At 35.0% G+C, this 16,055-nt stretch overlaps 1 protein-coding gene and 1 non-coding gene across 2 annotated transcripts; one reads left to right on the top strand and one right to left on the bottom strand.

Annotated features, from left to right (window-relative positions):
- Window positions 1-445: 445 nt before the first annotated feature.
- TRNAA-UGC (transfer RNA alanine (anticodon UGC)) lies at window positions 446-518 on the top strand. The gene has a single exon. It is a non-coding gene; the product is annotated as a tRNA-Ala (tRNA).
- A 4,315-nt stretch (window positions 519-4,833) lies between these two features.
- Window positions 4,834-9,322, bottom strand: LOC148844714 (large ribosomal subunit protein eL6). The gene is made up of 4 exons (XM_088954234.1): window positions 6,689-9,322; window positions 6,487-6,593; window positions 5,306-5,487; window positions 4,834-5,212 (listed from the first exon to the last, which is right to left on the bottom strand). The coding sequence occupies exons 1-4, from the start codon at window positions 6,943-6,945 to the stop codon at window positions 5,057-5,059; spliced, it is 702 nt and encodes a 233-aa protein (XP_088810360.1). The 5' UTR covers window positions 6,946-9,322; the 3' UTR covers window positions 4,834-5,056.
- Between the last annotated feature and the right edge of the window lie 6,733 nt (window positions 9,323-16,055).

Here is a 16,055-nt window from a genome sequence, read left to right as displayed (position 1 = left end):
CCGGATTTGCACCAAAAAGATGGTGTAACAATTGATGGAACATCTAATCAGAAACAAACACGTCAACAGACTAATGGACAATTTAAGCTGATGTGATGAAAAACCCACAGTTGGTCCAGCTCAATTTGATGAACTGGGCTGAAATTTTGCCACATTACAGGCCAACAGGATGAAGGGTGCAACCTAAAATGTACCCTGTCAATCGCTGAAACTGAAAGACCGTGCTTAGCCCAATAACGATCAATTGGAATCTGTAAACTGTAATGTTAAAAGAAGAGATGATGTTTCAATATTAAGGCCATTGCATATATGAAATTGGACCCAAATCCCATTAATAAACTCGCCCATGCATGCGCCTTCCACTTCCTGTTTTAGAAGGTTGATTTGGATTTATAATTCTTCAGACCTACAGATTTATTTATCTTCTTAAGTAGATAACTGTATCGGGAATGTAGCTCAAATGGTAGAGCGCTCGCTTTGCATGCGAGAGGTACAGGGTTCGATCCCCTGCATCTCCACTAAAATCTTTTGCTTTCATTGTGATTAGATGCGTGGACAACTTCTGAATTTCATGAAACCAGCACCTTATTACACTTACGGTATTGGATAGCGAAGCAAGTCCTATTGGCCCGAATTAACTTTTGCTTTCATTGGGAGTGTGACTGCTGCTAAAAGTCAGTCTTGCAATCCATCCCACAATATCAGATGTCAACATCATTATTACCCCAAAAATTCCACAAAACTAGAAAAATCGATACGGGACTTTTGGCGGTATTCCCAACCGAGACAGTCTCTTGGAGCAAGATGTGTCTTCCTAAAGTTTGTGTTGCTGGCTTTCCCAAACAGTGTGAAGTTCACAAATCAAGCAGAAATACTTCCCCACATCCAATTTGTTTAATGCAAGAAAAAAAAAAAAATAACAGTTCTCCTTGGTGGCGGCATACCTAGAAACTCCTATCCACTCTCAAACCAAACATTCTGTGGATGATCAAGAATGGTTCAGAAATACTGGCATTTCAGGACTCTTGGATCCCTACCTTAAATGGAGGGTTGCCAAAGCCAACTCCAAATGCTCGGAATAACCCATGTATGAGAGTGAGAGACTTCCTAAGGCCAGATGGAGTCTGGAACCAAACAGCACTGCTCCAGTTTGTAGACCAGCACTCAATCCCTCATGTATTAAACATCACCCCAAATAATGAGATAGAGAGAGACACCCCCATCTGGAAGTTGACAAAAACAGGGAAATTCACGGTAAGTTCAGTACACCACTTCCTCTCCTCAAAGGTGTGCTCATCATCTTCATCATTCTTCGACTGGAAGCTGCTGTGGAACTCGAGAATCCCATATCGATTTCAATTGTTTGTATGGAGAATGCTATGGGAAGGGATACCCACGAAAGACAAAAATCACCGGTGGTTAGCTCAGGCAGACTTAGCATGTGTGATGTGTTCAAATGAAGTAGACACTTTTCACCACCTCTTCTTTCACTGTCACTTCACCCGAGCTATATGGTGCTCAGCCCAAGTCGGACTAACTCAGAAGCAATTACCAATCAACCTGCCCACACAATCCTCTCAAATTGGTACTAGAAACTCAGGTCCACACATCCAAAGGAAGTAGCAGTAGAGATATTGGGAAGAGGACGCATAATATTTTATCTTATATGAAATGCAAGAAACAGGAAACAGTTTGAAAACATCACATACACCCCTTAGGAAATCATAAAGAAATGGAGTACCCATCTAGCACTAGAGGGGCAATAAGCCTTGGGCAGTTATGCTGATGTTCAGTCCTCAGAAAATCTTCCCAGTGGAGTGGCCACTTTGCAAATTGATGGTTCATATGATCCTGTAACAGGAAGTGCAGGACGAGCATTCATCCTCCAACGATCGCTAAGAGAAGAAGCCATCTACGAAGGAAAACCTTGCTGGGCAATCTGCCCTTATGATGCGGAGCTAAAGGCATTAATTTCAGGTTTAGTGGCAGCAAGAAATCAAAAATTATCTTTAGTAGCAGTCTACAGTGACTTCATGCAGCTCAAGACCTTTTTGCAGGACATCCAAAAGCCAAAACTCTGGATTGAAAAGCTACATCAGCCGCGGATAGCTAAACTTCTGAAAGCTTTCACTAGTCTCCATTTTGTATATGTAAATAGATCAAACAATCAAGCTGCTCATATTTTAGCATATACAGCTTGTAAAGCAGCTTTATCTAGTCTCTACTACAAACAGTAAGATGTATGTACATTTAAGCCACATCAATGAATGATAGCTGCCTCTTTTTTTGGTAAAAAAAAAAATCTTGAGTTAAGGCGCTTTTCGTTTACCGATAAACAAGTTTTGTAAAGTTGGTTAATGGGTATCTTTTTTATAATCAAACAACTTTACCTATGTAAAAACATCATTCTATTACTTACAGAACAATCTTGAAAAAAAAAAAAAAAAAAAAACATGGTAAAGTTACAAATATGCAAAGGAGAGGCCTAAGAAAAACACCAACCCAATAAGGAGGAAAAGTTGGGTAGAAGTAAAACAACACAAAGACAACTTATTCCACTTAATGTAAATAACAATGAAAGAAACCTACAACACGTCTATTGCTAAGAGTATTGTCAGATTCCAATAAACGCCCAGCAAGATTTCTATCTCCTGCCCATGATAATTCTGCCCACGTCTACCACCCATAACATACTACCCGTGAATTGAAAACATCTCGCCCTGCATAATATTATATAGAAGAAAGAAATATTCTTTATGTGTGATTGTAATGTTATGTGGATAGACATGGACAGAGTTTGTGTCGGAAGGAGATCCAGATTCCTAAAAAAAAGTCTTATTGTTCATTGTCTCATTGAAAGGATTAATCACTTCGTAACAGAATCACCCGGAAATGCAAATAAAATTATAAAATGATAAAAATTCATTGTTATAAATGTATCATCTAATTTGCATACATTTCCCAAACATTTGCATATGCATATCATTCATCTGTACTTAGGTATTTTTAAAACATTTCCTTATCCCCACCCATATCTGAGGCTTTGAGCTATCCAATACTATCCAATACCAATATACTTTTTGATGAGGGTAGATTTGGCCCTCAAATGATATTGTGACACGTGACATCTCGAAACAATTGGGTGACACCCGGAATCACTTAAGCAACAACTTAGCCAAGATGATGGTGTCCTGAACTGGCGACCTAGCACATACCAACCTAGCGGCATGGCATAGGCACTGACTTGGCGACCTGCGAGACGTGCTTGCTGACAAATTCGGCATGTATATCCTAACACTCGTACGATACTTGAAAGTTGGCCCACGTGCCGAATGATCCGAAGGGTGGTCAGCGTGCATGGCGATTGACTTAGGGAATCTTGGACCACTTAGACGACTTCTCGAAAATCTTGGATGCGATGCGTGAAGCCCACGCCAAACAATGTCTATGTAAAGGCACCAACCCCAATGGCATAGGGGGGCAAGTAAGCATATTTTAGCTCTCATACTTTGTGATTTTTAGCTCGCAGTGTGCTATGAGAGTATTGACTTAAGCATCAGAGCGACCTCGCCGGGTTAATCACCCCGGGTCCTCAGACATTGATTCTTTGCAGGTCTCTAAAGAACTATGAAGCTCAACAATCAATCCAGCTCGCCACCAGGTAGCTTGGCATTCTGGTCAGCTCGTCACCAAACTTGCCTAGCTCGGCCCAGTCAGCTCGTCACATAACCTACCTAGCTCGGCCCACTCAGTTCAGCACCTAACCAGTCCAGCTCGGCATAGTTAACTTGGCATCTAATCTGCCCCAACTCGGCCTGGTCAGCTTGGCATCCAGGTCCTCATCCAGCAAAAGTTCACTACGGCTCTGAATCATCGGTCACTTAAAAGCAAACCAAATGATGAGGTACTTAACACAAAAATTGATACATCACCAAAAAATTAATTCATCACTTTTGATCTTTGTTCATTCATGAAACAAAAATCAACACCCAACGAGATGTGAACATAGCAATGCAATTAGAGTCCTCACGGTTTGGTTGGGGCATTTTTTTTGTAACTAAACTGGTAGTATTAGTTTTTGGAAAACTGGTAATCAAAATCTATCGGTTAATTGGTTAACCAATTTGGTTAATCATCAATTCGATTCATTGGTTTTTTGGGTTTTTAATTTTTACAATATATATTATAAAAATATAATAATAAAAAAAAAAATATATATATATATATATAATGCATATTTATTAATTTATAATATATAAAAATATATTTTAAATACATATAATTTACATAAATATAAAGAACATATAAAAATATAACCGAACTGTGGCATTTTTTGTAAACAAACCAGTAGTATTGGTTTTTGAAAACCGGTAAGCAAGACATCATTTAACCCGTTGACCAGTTTGGTTAACCCTCAATTCAGTTCAACAGTTTTTCAAATTTTTTAAAATTTTAAAATATATAATAAAAAATTGTAAATACATATATTTATATTTATATATATAATACATAAAAAATATATTTAAAACTTATACAATATCAGTTCAGTTAACCGCGAATTTTTTACCTTCAGTTTTTTCAAAACACCAAACCAAAACTAAGTTACTGACCAATTCGATTTTTTGGTTTTTTTCTCACCCCTAAATGCAATACATCCGCACGATCGGAATTTATTGAGGGGTGTCTGCATTGTTCTGCGAAGGCATCGCAAGATCAGCAATTTCCTCAGTTATTTCGATATGATTTCACCTGCCCACTAACGAAAACTCGGGTCTAATATCCTAAACACCTAATGCGGTATTTAATGCAATTCAAGAATGTCTGGAAAACTACTTCCCAAAGTATAGACCTTAATTATTATATATAGTCCAGGGAAAATCCAATGCCTAGAGGCTAAAACATGAAGTTATCACTCAACAAAATTCTTGCGTTGGGGGGAGAGCATACTATAAAAATAATCAACCCACTACAAATATAAAAATTGGAAGAAATGTCTGATTCCTAAGTTGCAAATGTTAAACAAAACAAACAAAATTATGGAGTCTTAAACGTTTCCTTAGAACACAAGCTCATGGGGTTTCATGCCCGCCTTAAGAGAGAACCTAGCTGCCAAGTATGCTTTCAAGTCTGGAACACCCTCAATAGCTTTTAACAATGGAGCATCAACAGACTTCTGATCATCTTTCTTCTCCTGTGGGAGTGCCGTCTTTTCCTATATTTTGCAAAAACAAGGAATTTAGTTTTTAGTAAAACCCACAAGTGCTAAGACAAACCATTGTATTAACAGGATCAGAGATGGGCTAACCTCTTTCTCTGGTTCAAAGAACTCGCCCTCCCCCTTTTTCTTCTTCTTTTCGGCTTCCTTTGTGAAGTACTTGTCATCGAATTTCTCCACATTTACTCCTGAAATATCAACCTTGGTGGAGGTTGCAATCACATAAGATTGGTTTACCCGCCTTAGGGGAACACCATTGATCTTGAAGGGCCCTGTGCCAGGAGGAAAGATGCATCAATAACCAACCAAACCTACAAATTAATAATTAGTCATTTTTCTTTATAATTATTTTTATTTCATTTGTTCAGAACCACCCTCCACAACAAATAAAAAATGTCAGACAGCCTTCAAAACTATTTAGCAATGCAATAACATTTGGTGACGGCAGTTATTGATCTTCAACTAAAATTCTTCCACATACAAGAGCTGCAACACAGCCAAAGTGGCATGCCCAGGGGTGCAATTTAATTCTTTTTGGAAAGAATCAAATACAATATAACGCAAAACTGAAAAAAAGTAAATGAAGGACAGATTTTTCCTGAATTTAGTACAGAGGATCATCAATCAATTAGATCTTGTTTCATATTTAAAAAAAAAACAATAAGATTTGTACGATGTGGAGCTTAATGAAAGTTCTGAGCAATACCAATTGATTACTCATAGTAGAAACCGTTTATATTAAATTTGCAGCTATGCTATATCACCGAGATATAGCAAGGAGACAATGACACAGCTAGAGTGTTTGTCATGGAAATTATACTATAAATGAAATATACTAGCAATGAAAAATCAGCAAGTAACTCAGTAACTCGTCAGGAGAATTAACCAGGAAATTTGAATGCAGACAATAAGAAAGAATGAGCTCCACTTCCGATGTTTTAATAACTAGTTCATATATTCCTGTAGAAGGTGTCCGCTAAAAGAATAAAATTAAACGAAGTGGTGCACCAACAATTCAAACAAAGGCATTACAGTTGGAGAATCCCAGTAAATCAAGTCTAAGATGCACACGATAAACAAATTCGTTACAGCACACGAACAAATAAATTCAACATTTAAATCAGTTGAACAAATTAACCCACAAGCAAAGGCCTAAACAAGTTAAATTAATCTAGTTTAATCCCTTGTATCGTGCTTCAAAGAAAATAAAATCCAATAAAAAACTTACATTTAAAAGGAACAATTAAATGAGTAAAAATAGATAGACTCACCAGTAACAAGAAGCAAACCGGATGGAAGTTGCTTCAGAAAAACAACTCTTTTCCCCTTAAACCTCCCAGCGAGAAGAATCAACACCGTCCCAGGAGTAATGCTCGCCCTTATTTTAAAAAGAAAAAAAAAAAAGAGATCAGACCGATAAGCCTATAAACAAAGCAATTGTAATGATATGGACATGGGAATTGGTGGTAGAACCTGAGCTTGGTAGGCTTGGGGTTGCGCTTGTTGACCAAGGGTTTCTTCACGTCATCCGCGGGATAAAACTTCGGCGGCTTCTCGGCGGGCTTCGGTTCTGCCGGTTTGGCGACGTGTCGGGGGAAGACGCCACCGTTCTTGGCCTTGATAGCCCAGAGACCGCGCTTGTGGTACATCTGCGACCTCGAATACTTGCCCACACCGCGTATCAGATCTGGGTTTCTGGAAACCCTGGGCTTTCTCTCCTTCGGCGCCATTGACGAAGATTGGGAGTCTCTCTGCAAACTCACTTCTATCTCACTCCTCAAACCCTAGGAGAAATAGCGATTCGTGAAAAGAGATAAAACCCGAAACCCTAATGGCTTTATAAAAGCCTTATAAATGGAATGATGCGGATCTACATCTTCACTCATAGACCCCATTCCGAAGACGACCAATTAGAATCTAAACTGAAGCCGGTCAACCGGGGCTTACAATAACAGCCCGATCTTCGAGCTACTATTAGACCGGTCACGGTCAGGCATTAAGCAGACGGTCAGACCGCAGAAAAATTCCAATCATGGATTGGGTTCACACAGCAGAGCAGACATGAAATAACCCAACCCAAATCTCTTCGTCTCGTCAGTCGTCAGTTGTTTTGCAAAATGAGGGCTTAATTAGGCCCATTATCAAAATCAGCACGTATAAGTAGGGATGTCAACGGGGTCGGTCTGGGTGGAACTGGAGCCGATGAGAAAATAAATTTTAAAGAAGTATGCAAATCAGGGTCTATAATTTTAAACCCAGAACCGACCAGATTATAATAAGCTTATTGAAAATATTGTATATTTAATATATAATTGATTAATATATTATATTTTTAATATATATAATTTATAATTATATATATTTTATAATCCACCGGATCGGACCAAATTCATCGACAGGCAATCTTGCATGTTAGATGTTTGTATAGATAAAGGGCCCAATATCGAAATTTTGGGCTTAGTCTGAGATTTGGGCTCTTGAAGAGCTTGAACAAATGTGAACCTTTTCCTCTCCTAGTACCCTTGCTTTCCATTTATGCCCATATTACCATATAGGTACAATTCAGCTCGTTATAAGGCCCAAAACAAAACGGAGTAAAATGATAAGCAACTACCCACCCCAGCATGGCAGCATTAGGCCGGATTTGTCGTGTCCAGGGTTCTGTTGGTCCGATGCAGAATTTTGGTTGAACCTGACCAACCCATCAGAACCATGATTGGTTTTGTGACAAATCTAGGCCTCAAGTTGAATTTGGGCTCGAAACTGTCTTAACTGACCAAGTACAAGAGCATAAGAGCATTGTGAAAATCATAAAAACCGAGGTTCAATCGTACCACTCCCGATCTGTTACCACAAGTTGTTCCCACATCGTTACCTACAGAGTTCCACCACCGTGTACTGGGAGCATCTCACCATTAATGATAAGGGAGATATTCCAAATATGCGACTGCAATGTCTCATGGCTAGAGATGTGGGAAGAGCTAGTTGGTAGCAGATCTTGGCAAATGGGTGGGTTGGATTGGGTTGGGTAAGGGTCGTTTGAATACCAATCCACCTATATTGCTTATGGGTCAGCACCCACCTTGATCTTCATCCACCCATATTGACCCACTTACCCGTCCATTATGATCCTTACTGATTCTCACCTATAAATGCAATTTTTTTTAAATATATTTCAACCAAAAAAAGAAATTACAAAAAGTACATAAAATGATAAAAACTCAAAAAATTATGTTTCAACTAAAATACATAATGATAAAAATTTATTATATATAACAAAAAAGTAGAAATTACAGAAAATACATTAAATGATAAAAAATCGAGAAAACACATAAAATTATAAAAAAATCAAAACATATATATTTCAGCCAAAAATCAGAAATTGCATAAAAATGATAAAAGATAAAAAAAGTATATTTATTTCATCTAAAAATGCACAAATTGCAGAAAATACAAAAATTAATATTGAGAAAAAATCAGAAATTGTAAAAAAATATAGAAATGCACAAAATGTAAAAAAAAAACAAAAAAAAAATAAAAAAACATAGCAAATGCAAATGTGTTTGCAAAAAAAATTATAGAAAATGAAAAATTGGGAGGAGGAGGGCATTCTTCCATTAAGCAAAAACCCAATGTTGAAAGGCCTTAGTTACAGAGGATGAAGAAGCCTTAATTCTATATCCATATACATTTATTTTCTGAAAATATTGAATAATGAACAAAGAGAGCTAAAAATTAAATTACAGAGAAAGCAGACGAAACATGGATTGGTGATCGAACATTATCGGTGATTGGTGAACGGAGGCAGAAGAGGAGAATAGACGAAGCACCGGTGGTGATTGATGAAGCTTCAAACTTGTAAACCCTAATTTCTTGTCTTCTCTACAAATAGGCATGGGGAGAGAGATTCAATCTTCTCTTGGTCGGAGCAAAATAAGCTTGTCTTCTCTACAAATAGACGAAGCACCGGCAGCGATTGAGTGATGCTTCAAACCTGAGAACTGACGAAGGTGAGGAGAAGAGAGGTAGCGATTGATTAAGCCTGAGAAATAACGAAGGTAAGGAGAACAGAAAAAAATGTCAAAACCTTAGACGTTTGAGAATGGTTGGTTGAGAAACATTAGAAGTTCCGAACCCTTAAGACTATAGACCCTCTAATGAAAGTACGAAACCTCAACCCAACCCATCTGACCCTTTGCTCTAACCCTTCTGGGTACCCTTAATCCAACCCCACTCTAACCCTCTACCCATGATCCTAATGGGTCATTCAGCCCATCTTCACCCACTGTTGTAATGGGTGGGTAAGAGTGGATATTTAAGCTGATGGACTGGGTGGATCAAATGGATTGGGGTCAACATTGTCACCCCTACATGCGGTGCGGCTAATCAAATATATCATTTATCTGATAGGCAATTTTGATCAGCCAAACAATCCCTCCATGTGGTAAAAATAGGAATTACGAAAGATTCTAATTAAAGCTCTTTTACATGTTTACAAGTACTAGCAAATGAGTACATGCTATAGCAATTTTAGACAACGATGATGAATGTGTTCAGCTTTTTTTTATTTTTTTATGTTTTTATGCCTATAAAAATGATTATCGTTTATCACGTTTATTTTTGTTTAATATGATGAATATGTAATGTTAGATATGTGTTCAAATGTTTTTCACAAATTTTATATATTTTCATAATATTTTGTGTTTTTATATTTTTTTATAATTTATTATTTAATTATGACATAATAGATTAACCCATTTGACCCAAACATTTGAATTGCTTCACTATCACATTGATAGATGAAGGTTTCTTATTTTTGGTCAGTTTAAAAGAATAGGTTTTATATTATTAAAAGCATTGGATATAGAGAATTGAAGTTAATATTTTAAATATATGTCTTAATGAGATGGAATTGAATGATGTAAAAAAAAAAATAATTCAAATTACATTTTCCATCTCCGTAATCACAAATGTACTAAATTTAAATAGGGGTATTTTAATAAAGAAAAATTCTACACCCTCATTTACAACTTTAATACTAGTATAATAAAATATAAATATAGAAATAATATTACAAATTGGATTGAGACCTCTATTCATTAACTGGGCTGGGTTAGACACCATCTTACCCCAAATTCAAAACCTAAGGTGCATATGTGGTGTTAAGTCCAATCTGATCTCAACTCAATCAGGATCAAAATCGAACAAAGAAATGGGGATAGAACGCCTTCTTCAGGAATATTTAATTCGTTAATATATTGCTCAAGAAATAGAAGAAGAAAAAAATGTCTGTATTGAGTCAAGTCCTGTAATTAAATTCAATATGACTTACGAAAGATCCATCGTTCAATTAAATTTTAGTAATATTCAAAAAAAAAAAAATGTTTTCAGCCTTTTCATCAATCAAATGTTGTAAGAGGAGAGAAGTAGAGTGATGGCTAGACAAGTGAATGAGATGTATGCACTTAATGGATGTTAGATTAGATAGGAAGCTACATGCATGTATCAATATCATTGAGCTCATGATGGCCTGTCAACTGCAAGTCCTTACCCAATTCAACATTTGGTCCAATTATCCTTCAAATGAATGTTATAATTTGCATTCGATTAATAATCAGATTGAATACTGATTTAATTTAATTATTCAATCAAACTCAAATAAATACTATTTTATATATATACAACTATATTATATATACACATTATATACTATTATATAAAATTTATAATTAATAAATTAAATAAGTCGGACTTGGATTAAATCCCAATCCATTCCAAAACTAACAAAAATAAAGTTTGGACATGGGATATTTTCCATGATTATTTGTTAGTCCAAGACTAGACTAGTCTCTCGTTTGAGTTTAGGGTTATTTTTGGTATTAATCATTGCATGACATCCCATAGGATTCAAAACCACACCACTGCTGAGACAATCTATGCACACCAACTGGACTACCCCTCATTGGTATTGAGTTCAGGGTTGGATCACACATTTCCAATTAATATTTTGGACTTGGGAAACTTGCATCTCTCTCTAACCTACCTATTTGAGGGCCTATTACCGCTGTTTTGTGATACAATATCCTAGATTAGGGATGGAAAATTTTCTTGTAAAACCAGGGCCCTACCCTAATTGGATGGGTTTTTCTTGATCTTAGATAAGGACGGGGTGGGGTGATGAGAATAAAATTTATCATATTTTTACTCCCAAATATTCAGACTTTTATACTGAATTAATGCTTATTTGGACTCATATTTCTTGTATTTTGGTTCAAGACAGGAAATGAGGCATCAGGAGAAAAGCAAGGCAAATCGGATGATTTTTTACAGTTTCGGCACCGTTCAGTAATCTGGGCCTAACTCTCGTATACGAGATCCAATTGGACTAATTCAAGACTCACTGAAAAGATAAGAGAGAAAGTTACAACTTTCATGTTTTGGGCTTTTGCAGATTCTACCTGCATCGAAATCAAATCTGGGCCCGAAGTCGGGGAAAATTCGTATGAAGGCTCAATTCGTAGCTGAAACCCAACTTGCAAAAAAAACCTTGCAATAACTCAATTCGCAGAGGCAGCCTAATACGAATGCAAGAACAAGAAACTAAGAAGAGTCCTATCAGATTTTAATTTGTGATGTAATCCTAGAAAGATAAAGAGATTGAGTTCACTAGATAAAGAGATAAGAATAGTATTATACTAGGACTTTTCTAATTTTGAGGATAATCTCGTAAGTGGAATTGAAGACCACCCCCTCCCCTTTAAGCTATATAAAGGGATGGGGGGCAGATTAGAGAGGTATCAAGATGTAGATGAGCAATCAGTCAAGAAAGCAAGAAGACTGCAAGAAGAAGGTGGCGGCAAGGAGAAGAGGAGACCTCAGCTCCAAGGGCGACACCATGAGTTCTTTCTTTCCTCTTATTTATTTTATTTCCTCTAGTATGAACTGATTTATTTGTAGGTAGGACTATGGAAAGCCTAATCGTAACAATGAATATATTTTTATTCTGATTTATCCAAGATCGTGATTTCCATATAGTCTATGAGTTATCTTGCTTAATGCTATTAGAAGTGACCATCTCTTAATTGATTAGGTTTATGTGAATGAATCGAGAGAGGAATTCATATAGCAAACCACATAATTCATGGTGTGAATTGAATGGTACATAGGGGTATATACACATGATTCATCTGAATGTAATAGTTTTTTCTTGAACTTAATGCACTTCTACCTTGAGAACTCTAGTCGAGAGATCGAAGGGTTACCTGATATAAGTAGTTTTAGTATATATCGAGAGAGAATATTAAATAAAATTGGAAAGACTTTAGCTTATGGGAATGGCAAATTATCTTGGGTAATCTCATACATTAATATTCATTGGAATGGTTAGGTGGACCAAAAGTCCTAACGAATTCAATCAATCGTTACATACTTCAGCATTGGTTACTTTTGCTCTTGTTTTCTTTTTCTGCTTTTCATTAGTTTTTATTCTTAAATCTGAAATTCGATTGTCCAAGTAATTAGGGAAGACTGTAATTCTAATACTTATTTGTTTAAATCCTCGTGGGAACGATATTTTTATACTACTTGATAACAAGTGCACTTGTTAGGGTTATAATCATAGCTATTATGAGTATAGGGAAAATACTTTTGCCTCGAATCGGAAACGGGGTGGGATGGGTTTTGCATATAATTTTCCAAATTTGATAGTAAATTATTAAAATATGCTTAAGTTTACTATTAATTTATAAAATATCTTTAAATTTTCCCAAATTCCTAAAACCTATAGGATCTAATAATTTAATATTTAAAATACCCATAAATTTTCATAATACAATATTTAAAATACTCCTAAATCCTTTTAATATAATTTCTAAAATACTCTAAATATGATATAGTTTTAGTAATTGACTAAGGGCGGGGAAAATTCAGAGATTCTCAATCCCTAAAGGAAATGCCCTGGACCACAATTAATTTCTCTCTCTAAACGAGTGATATTGAGAGAGAGATGCATGGGATAGCTAATTTGGCGTACATGTGATTCTGGGGGGTTACCATGCATTTGCTTTAAGCCACGGACTAATCACTAGCAAACCTTTGCGTGTATGTTCATTAGTGGGCCATCCTTAAATGCGTGCGGAGTACGGGAAAATTTGAAGAATTTAATAATTTTATTTTTTATTTAATATTGATTTATAGAAAATAATTATTGTTTAATTGAATATGAATAAATATTTTTTTAATAAATTTAGTTTTATTAATAATTTGTGGTAGTTTTAGTCATTTTTGTTCTTTTTATTATTTTTAAATGAAATTCTGATTAATTTTAAATAAATAAAAATAATTTTAAAGGTTAATATTTTTATTAATTCCACTAATAATTAACAATTATATAGGAATGACAACAGGGTGGGTTCAGGGTAGGGCACCCCATCCCTTTCTCTACCCCGTAGTCAAGACACTCTACCGATCTACCCCATCATCGCCCTGTCTCTAGTGTCATGCGGGTTCAGGGCAAGGTAACCATCCCTCATTGTCGGGCGAGTTCAAGGGCAAAGCACACCACTCCTCATCATGGATGGAGAATCATCGAATTTCCCTGCCCCATCCCTAATATTGGGCGGGTTCAAGTAGAGGTGTAAATTGGGTCGTGTTGGGTCAGCACAAGATGACCCGCACAAAGTGATAGTCATGTCATGCTGGCCCATGAGGCGTTTAGGTTCGGTTAGGCACAGCCTATGGCTTTAGCCCACACGGGCCCGTGCCGTGCCGTGGGTTGGGCCTGGGCTAGGCCATGCTGCACACCAAGCTAAGCTCAAGGTAGGGCACCCACTCCCTGTCCAAGGTTTTTAAAATTGGATCAGATAGGGAGTCATTTTGGGGTCAAATGGTCTGATTGTTCGGTTCAAACGGATGACCCACTCTGACAAAAAAATTAGAAAAGCAAAAAAAAAGGACAAAAAACTATTGTTCGGGTTGATAGTTCAACGGCCCAAGTCGAAGGTTCACTAACCAAATAAACAGTTTTTGGACAAAAAAGTGGTTATGAGGTGAAACGGTGTCCGATTCCCAATTTTTTCGCTCTAACCATCTAGTTTGATCCAGTTTTGAAAACACCATCCCATCAACCCAATATTCAATTTGATGAAAGAAATGATCAAAAGGATATATTGAGTATCAACGACATGGTAAATTTCTAAAAGTACTAAATTGTCTTTAGTATTAAAAAATGTAATTTTATGAAAATTTTGGAAAATTGATTGTACTTGTGTACTTTTGAAAATTAATTTAAATTTTTATTAAGTAATTGATTTTTTAAATGGTTTACTTACATAATTGTACTAATTTATCTTATAATTTCTAATATAAACAAACCAATAATTTCCTTTTTCCAATATTATACTAATTTATCTTAATAATTTTTGTAATTATTTGTTCAAATTATAGTTTTCCATTTCCCATAGTCATTTATTTTTAATAATTTTCAATAATTTGCAATAAAAATTACATAATTTTTCAATAGTTTTCCAAAATCTATCAAATGCAATAAATTTTTTCTAAAATTTCCAAAATATTTTAATAAATTTCAATAATTATTTAATGCATTTTAAATAAACTTTCAAATACTTTATATCTTTTTATTTAAAATTGTTATTTTTAGAAAATGTAGTTTTATGAAAATTTTTGAAAATTTTATTACATTTGTATAACTATAGGGATTTATTGATTTTTTTAAATTGTTATTAAATATATTTTTTATTTGGTAGTTTACTAACAAAATTATACTAATTTATCTTTTATTTTTCAATATAAATTAATTAATAATTTCATTTTCTAACAATATAATATTTTGTTCCCCCATTTATATTTGGTTATTAATTACAACAATAACAATAACTAAAATTTTATACTTTTTTATAATTGTTAAATAAAATTCTCAACTTTATAGAAATTAGTTAAAGAGTTTTCAATTTCTATAAAATGTTGCTAATGAGTTAATTAATAACAATATTTATTAACTTTTTATAATTTGCAAATCGTACTAATAAGAACATTTATTTTTGGTAATTACTAACCATATTTATTAACTTTTGGTAATAAAACTATTTAATACTCATTGAATATGGGTGAGATTAAATATTAACCGTATTTAACTATTTATTAATTAATATGCATATTTTTAAATGAGGGAGAGTGGATATAGATTAGGGGAGATGCATTTAGGAATTGATTAGAAAGTGGGGCATAATGATACTTTCCTACTAGTTTAAATGAAATACCTTAGGAGAGAGAGGTTATTGGAATATTTTAAGGTAGTTGGGTGACATGGCTTAATGAGAGTGGTGGGAAGGGGAGAGGAGAGAAAGTCAAAAGAGAATGAAGGGTGGGGATAATGGAGCAAGGAGAGGCATGGTGACAGGGACACGTGCTTTGTTAAGCAAAAGTTAAACACTAGAAATACATAAGAGTATAAAATTATTTTATATTTTAACTTTTTAATAAACAATTTAATCAAACAGAACTCGAGTTGGTCGGTTTTCTAGTATTTCAGATCGACTTTGGTTTAATAAATAAATATTAATATTTTATATTTTGAATTAAAATTTTTAATACAGAAAAGTAAGAAAATTCCCATATTTGTTAGTTTAAAATAATTTATATCATAGATTTAATTTTTATAATTAATTTTTTAATAATATCATTATAATTTATGAAATTTAAAGTTAATTTTTAAGTTTAAATCTTTTGAACAAACAAACTAAACCAAAATTAGACCCAAATTGATACAACCCGAGTTTGTGGATTTTCGCTAATGGTTAATCGGTTTCAAGTGACAAACTGC

Source organism: Nelumbo lutea, chromosome 7, assembly GCF_056320005.1.
Source record: "Nelumbo lutea isolate HS-2025 chromosome 7, American lotus-T2T, whole genome shotgun sequence".
Lineage (NCBI taxonomy): Eukaryota > Viridiplantae > Streptophyta > Magnoliopsida > Proteales > Nelumbonaceae > Nelumbo > Nelumbo lutea.
This window is presented reverse-complemented; position numbering and strand designations above follow the sequence as displayed.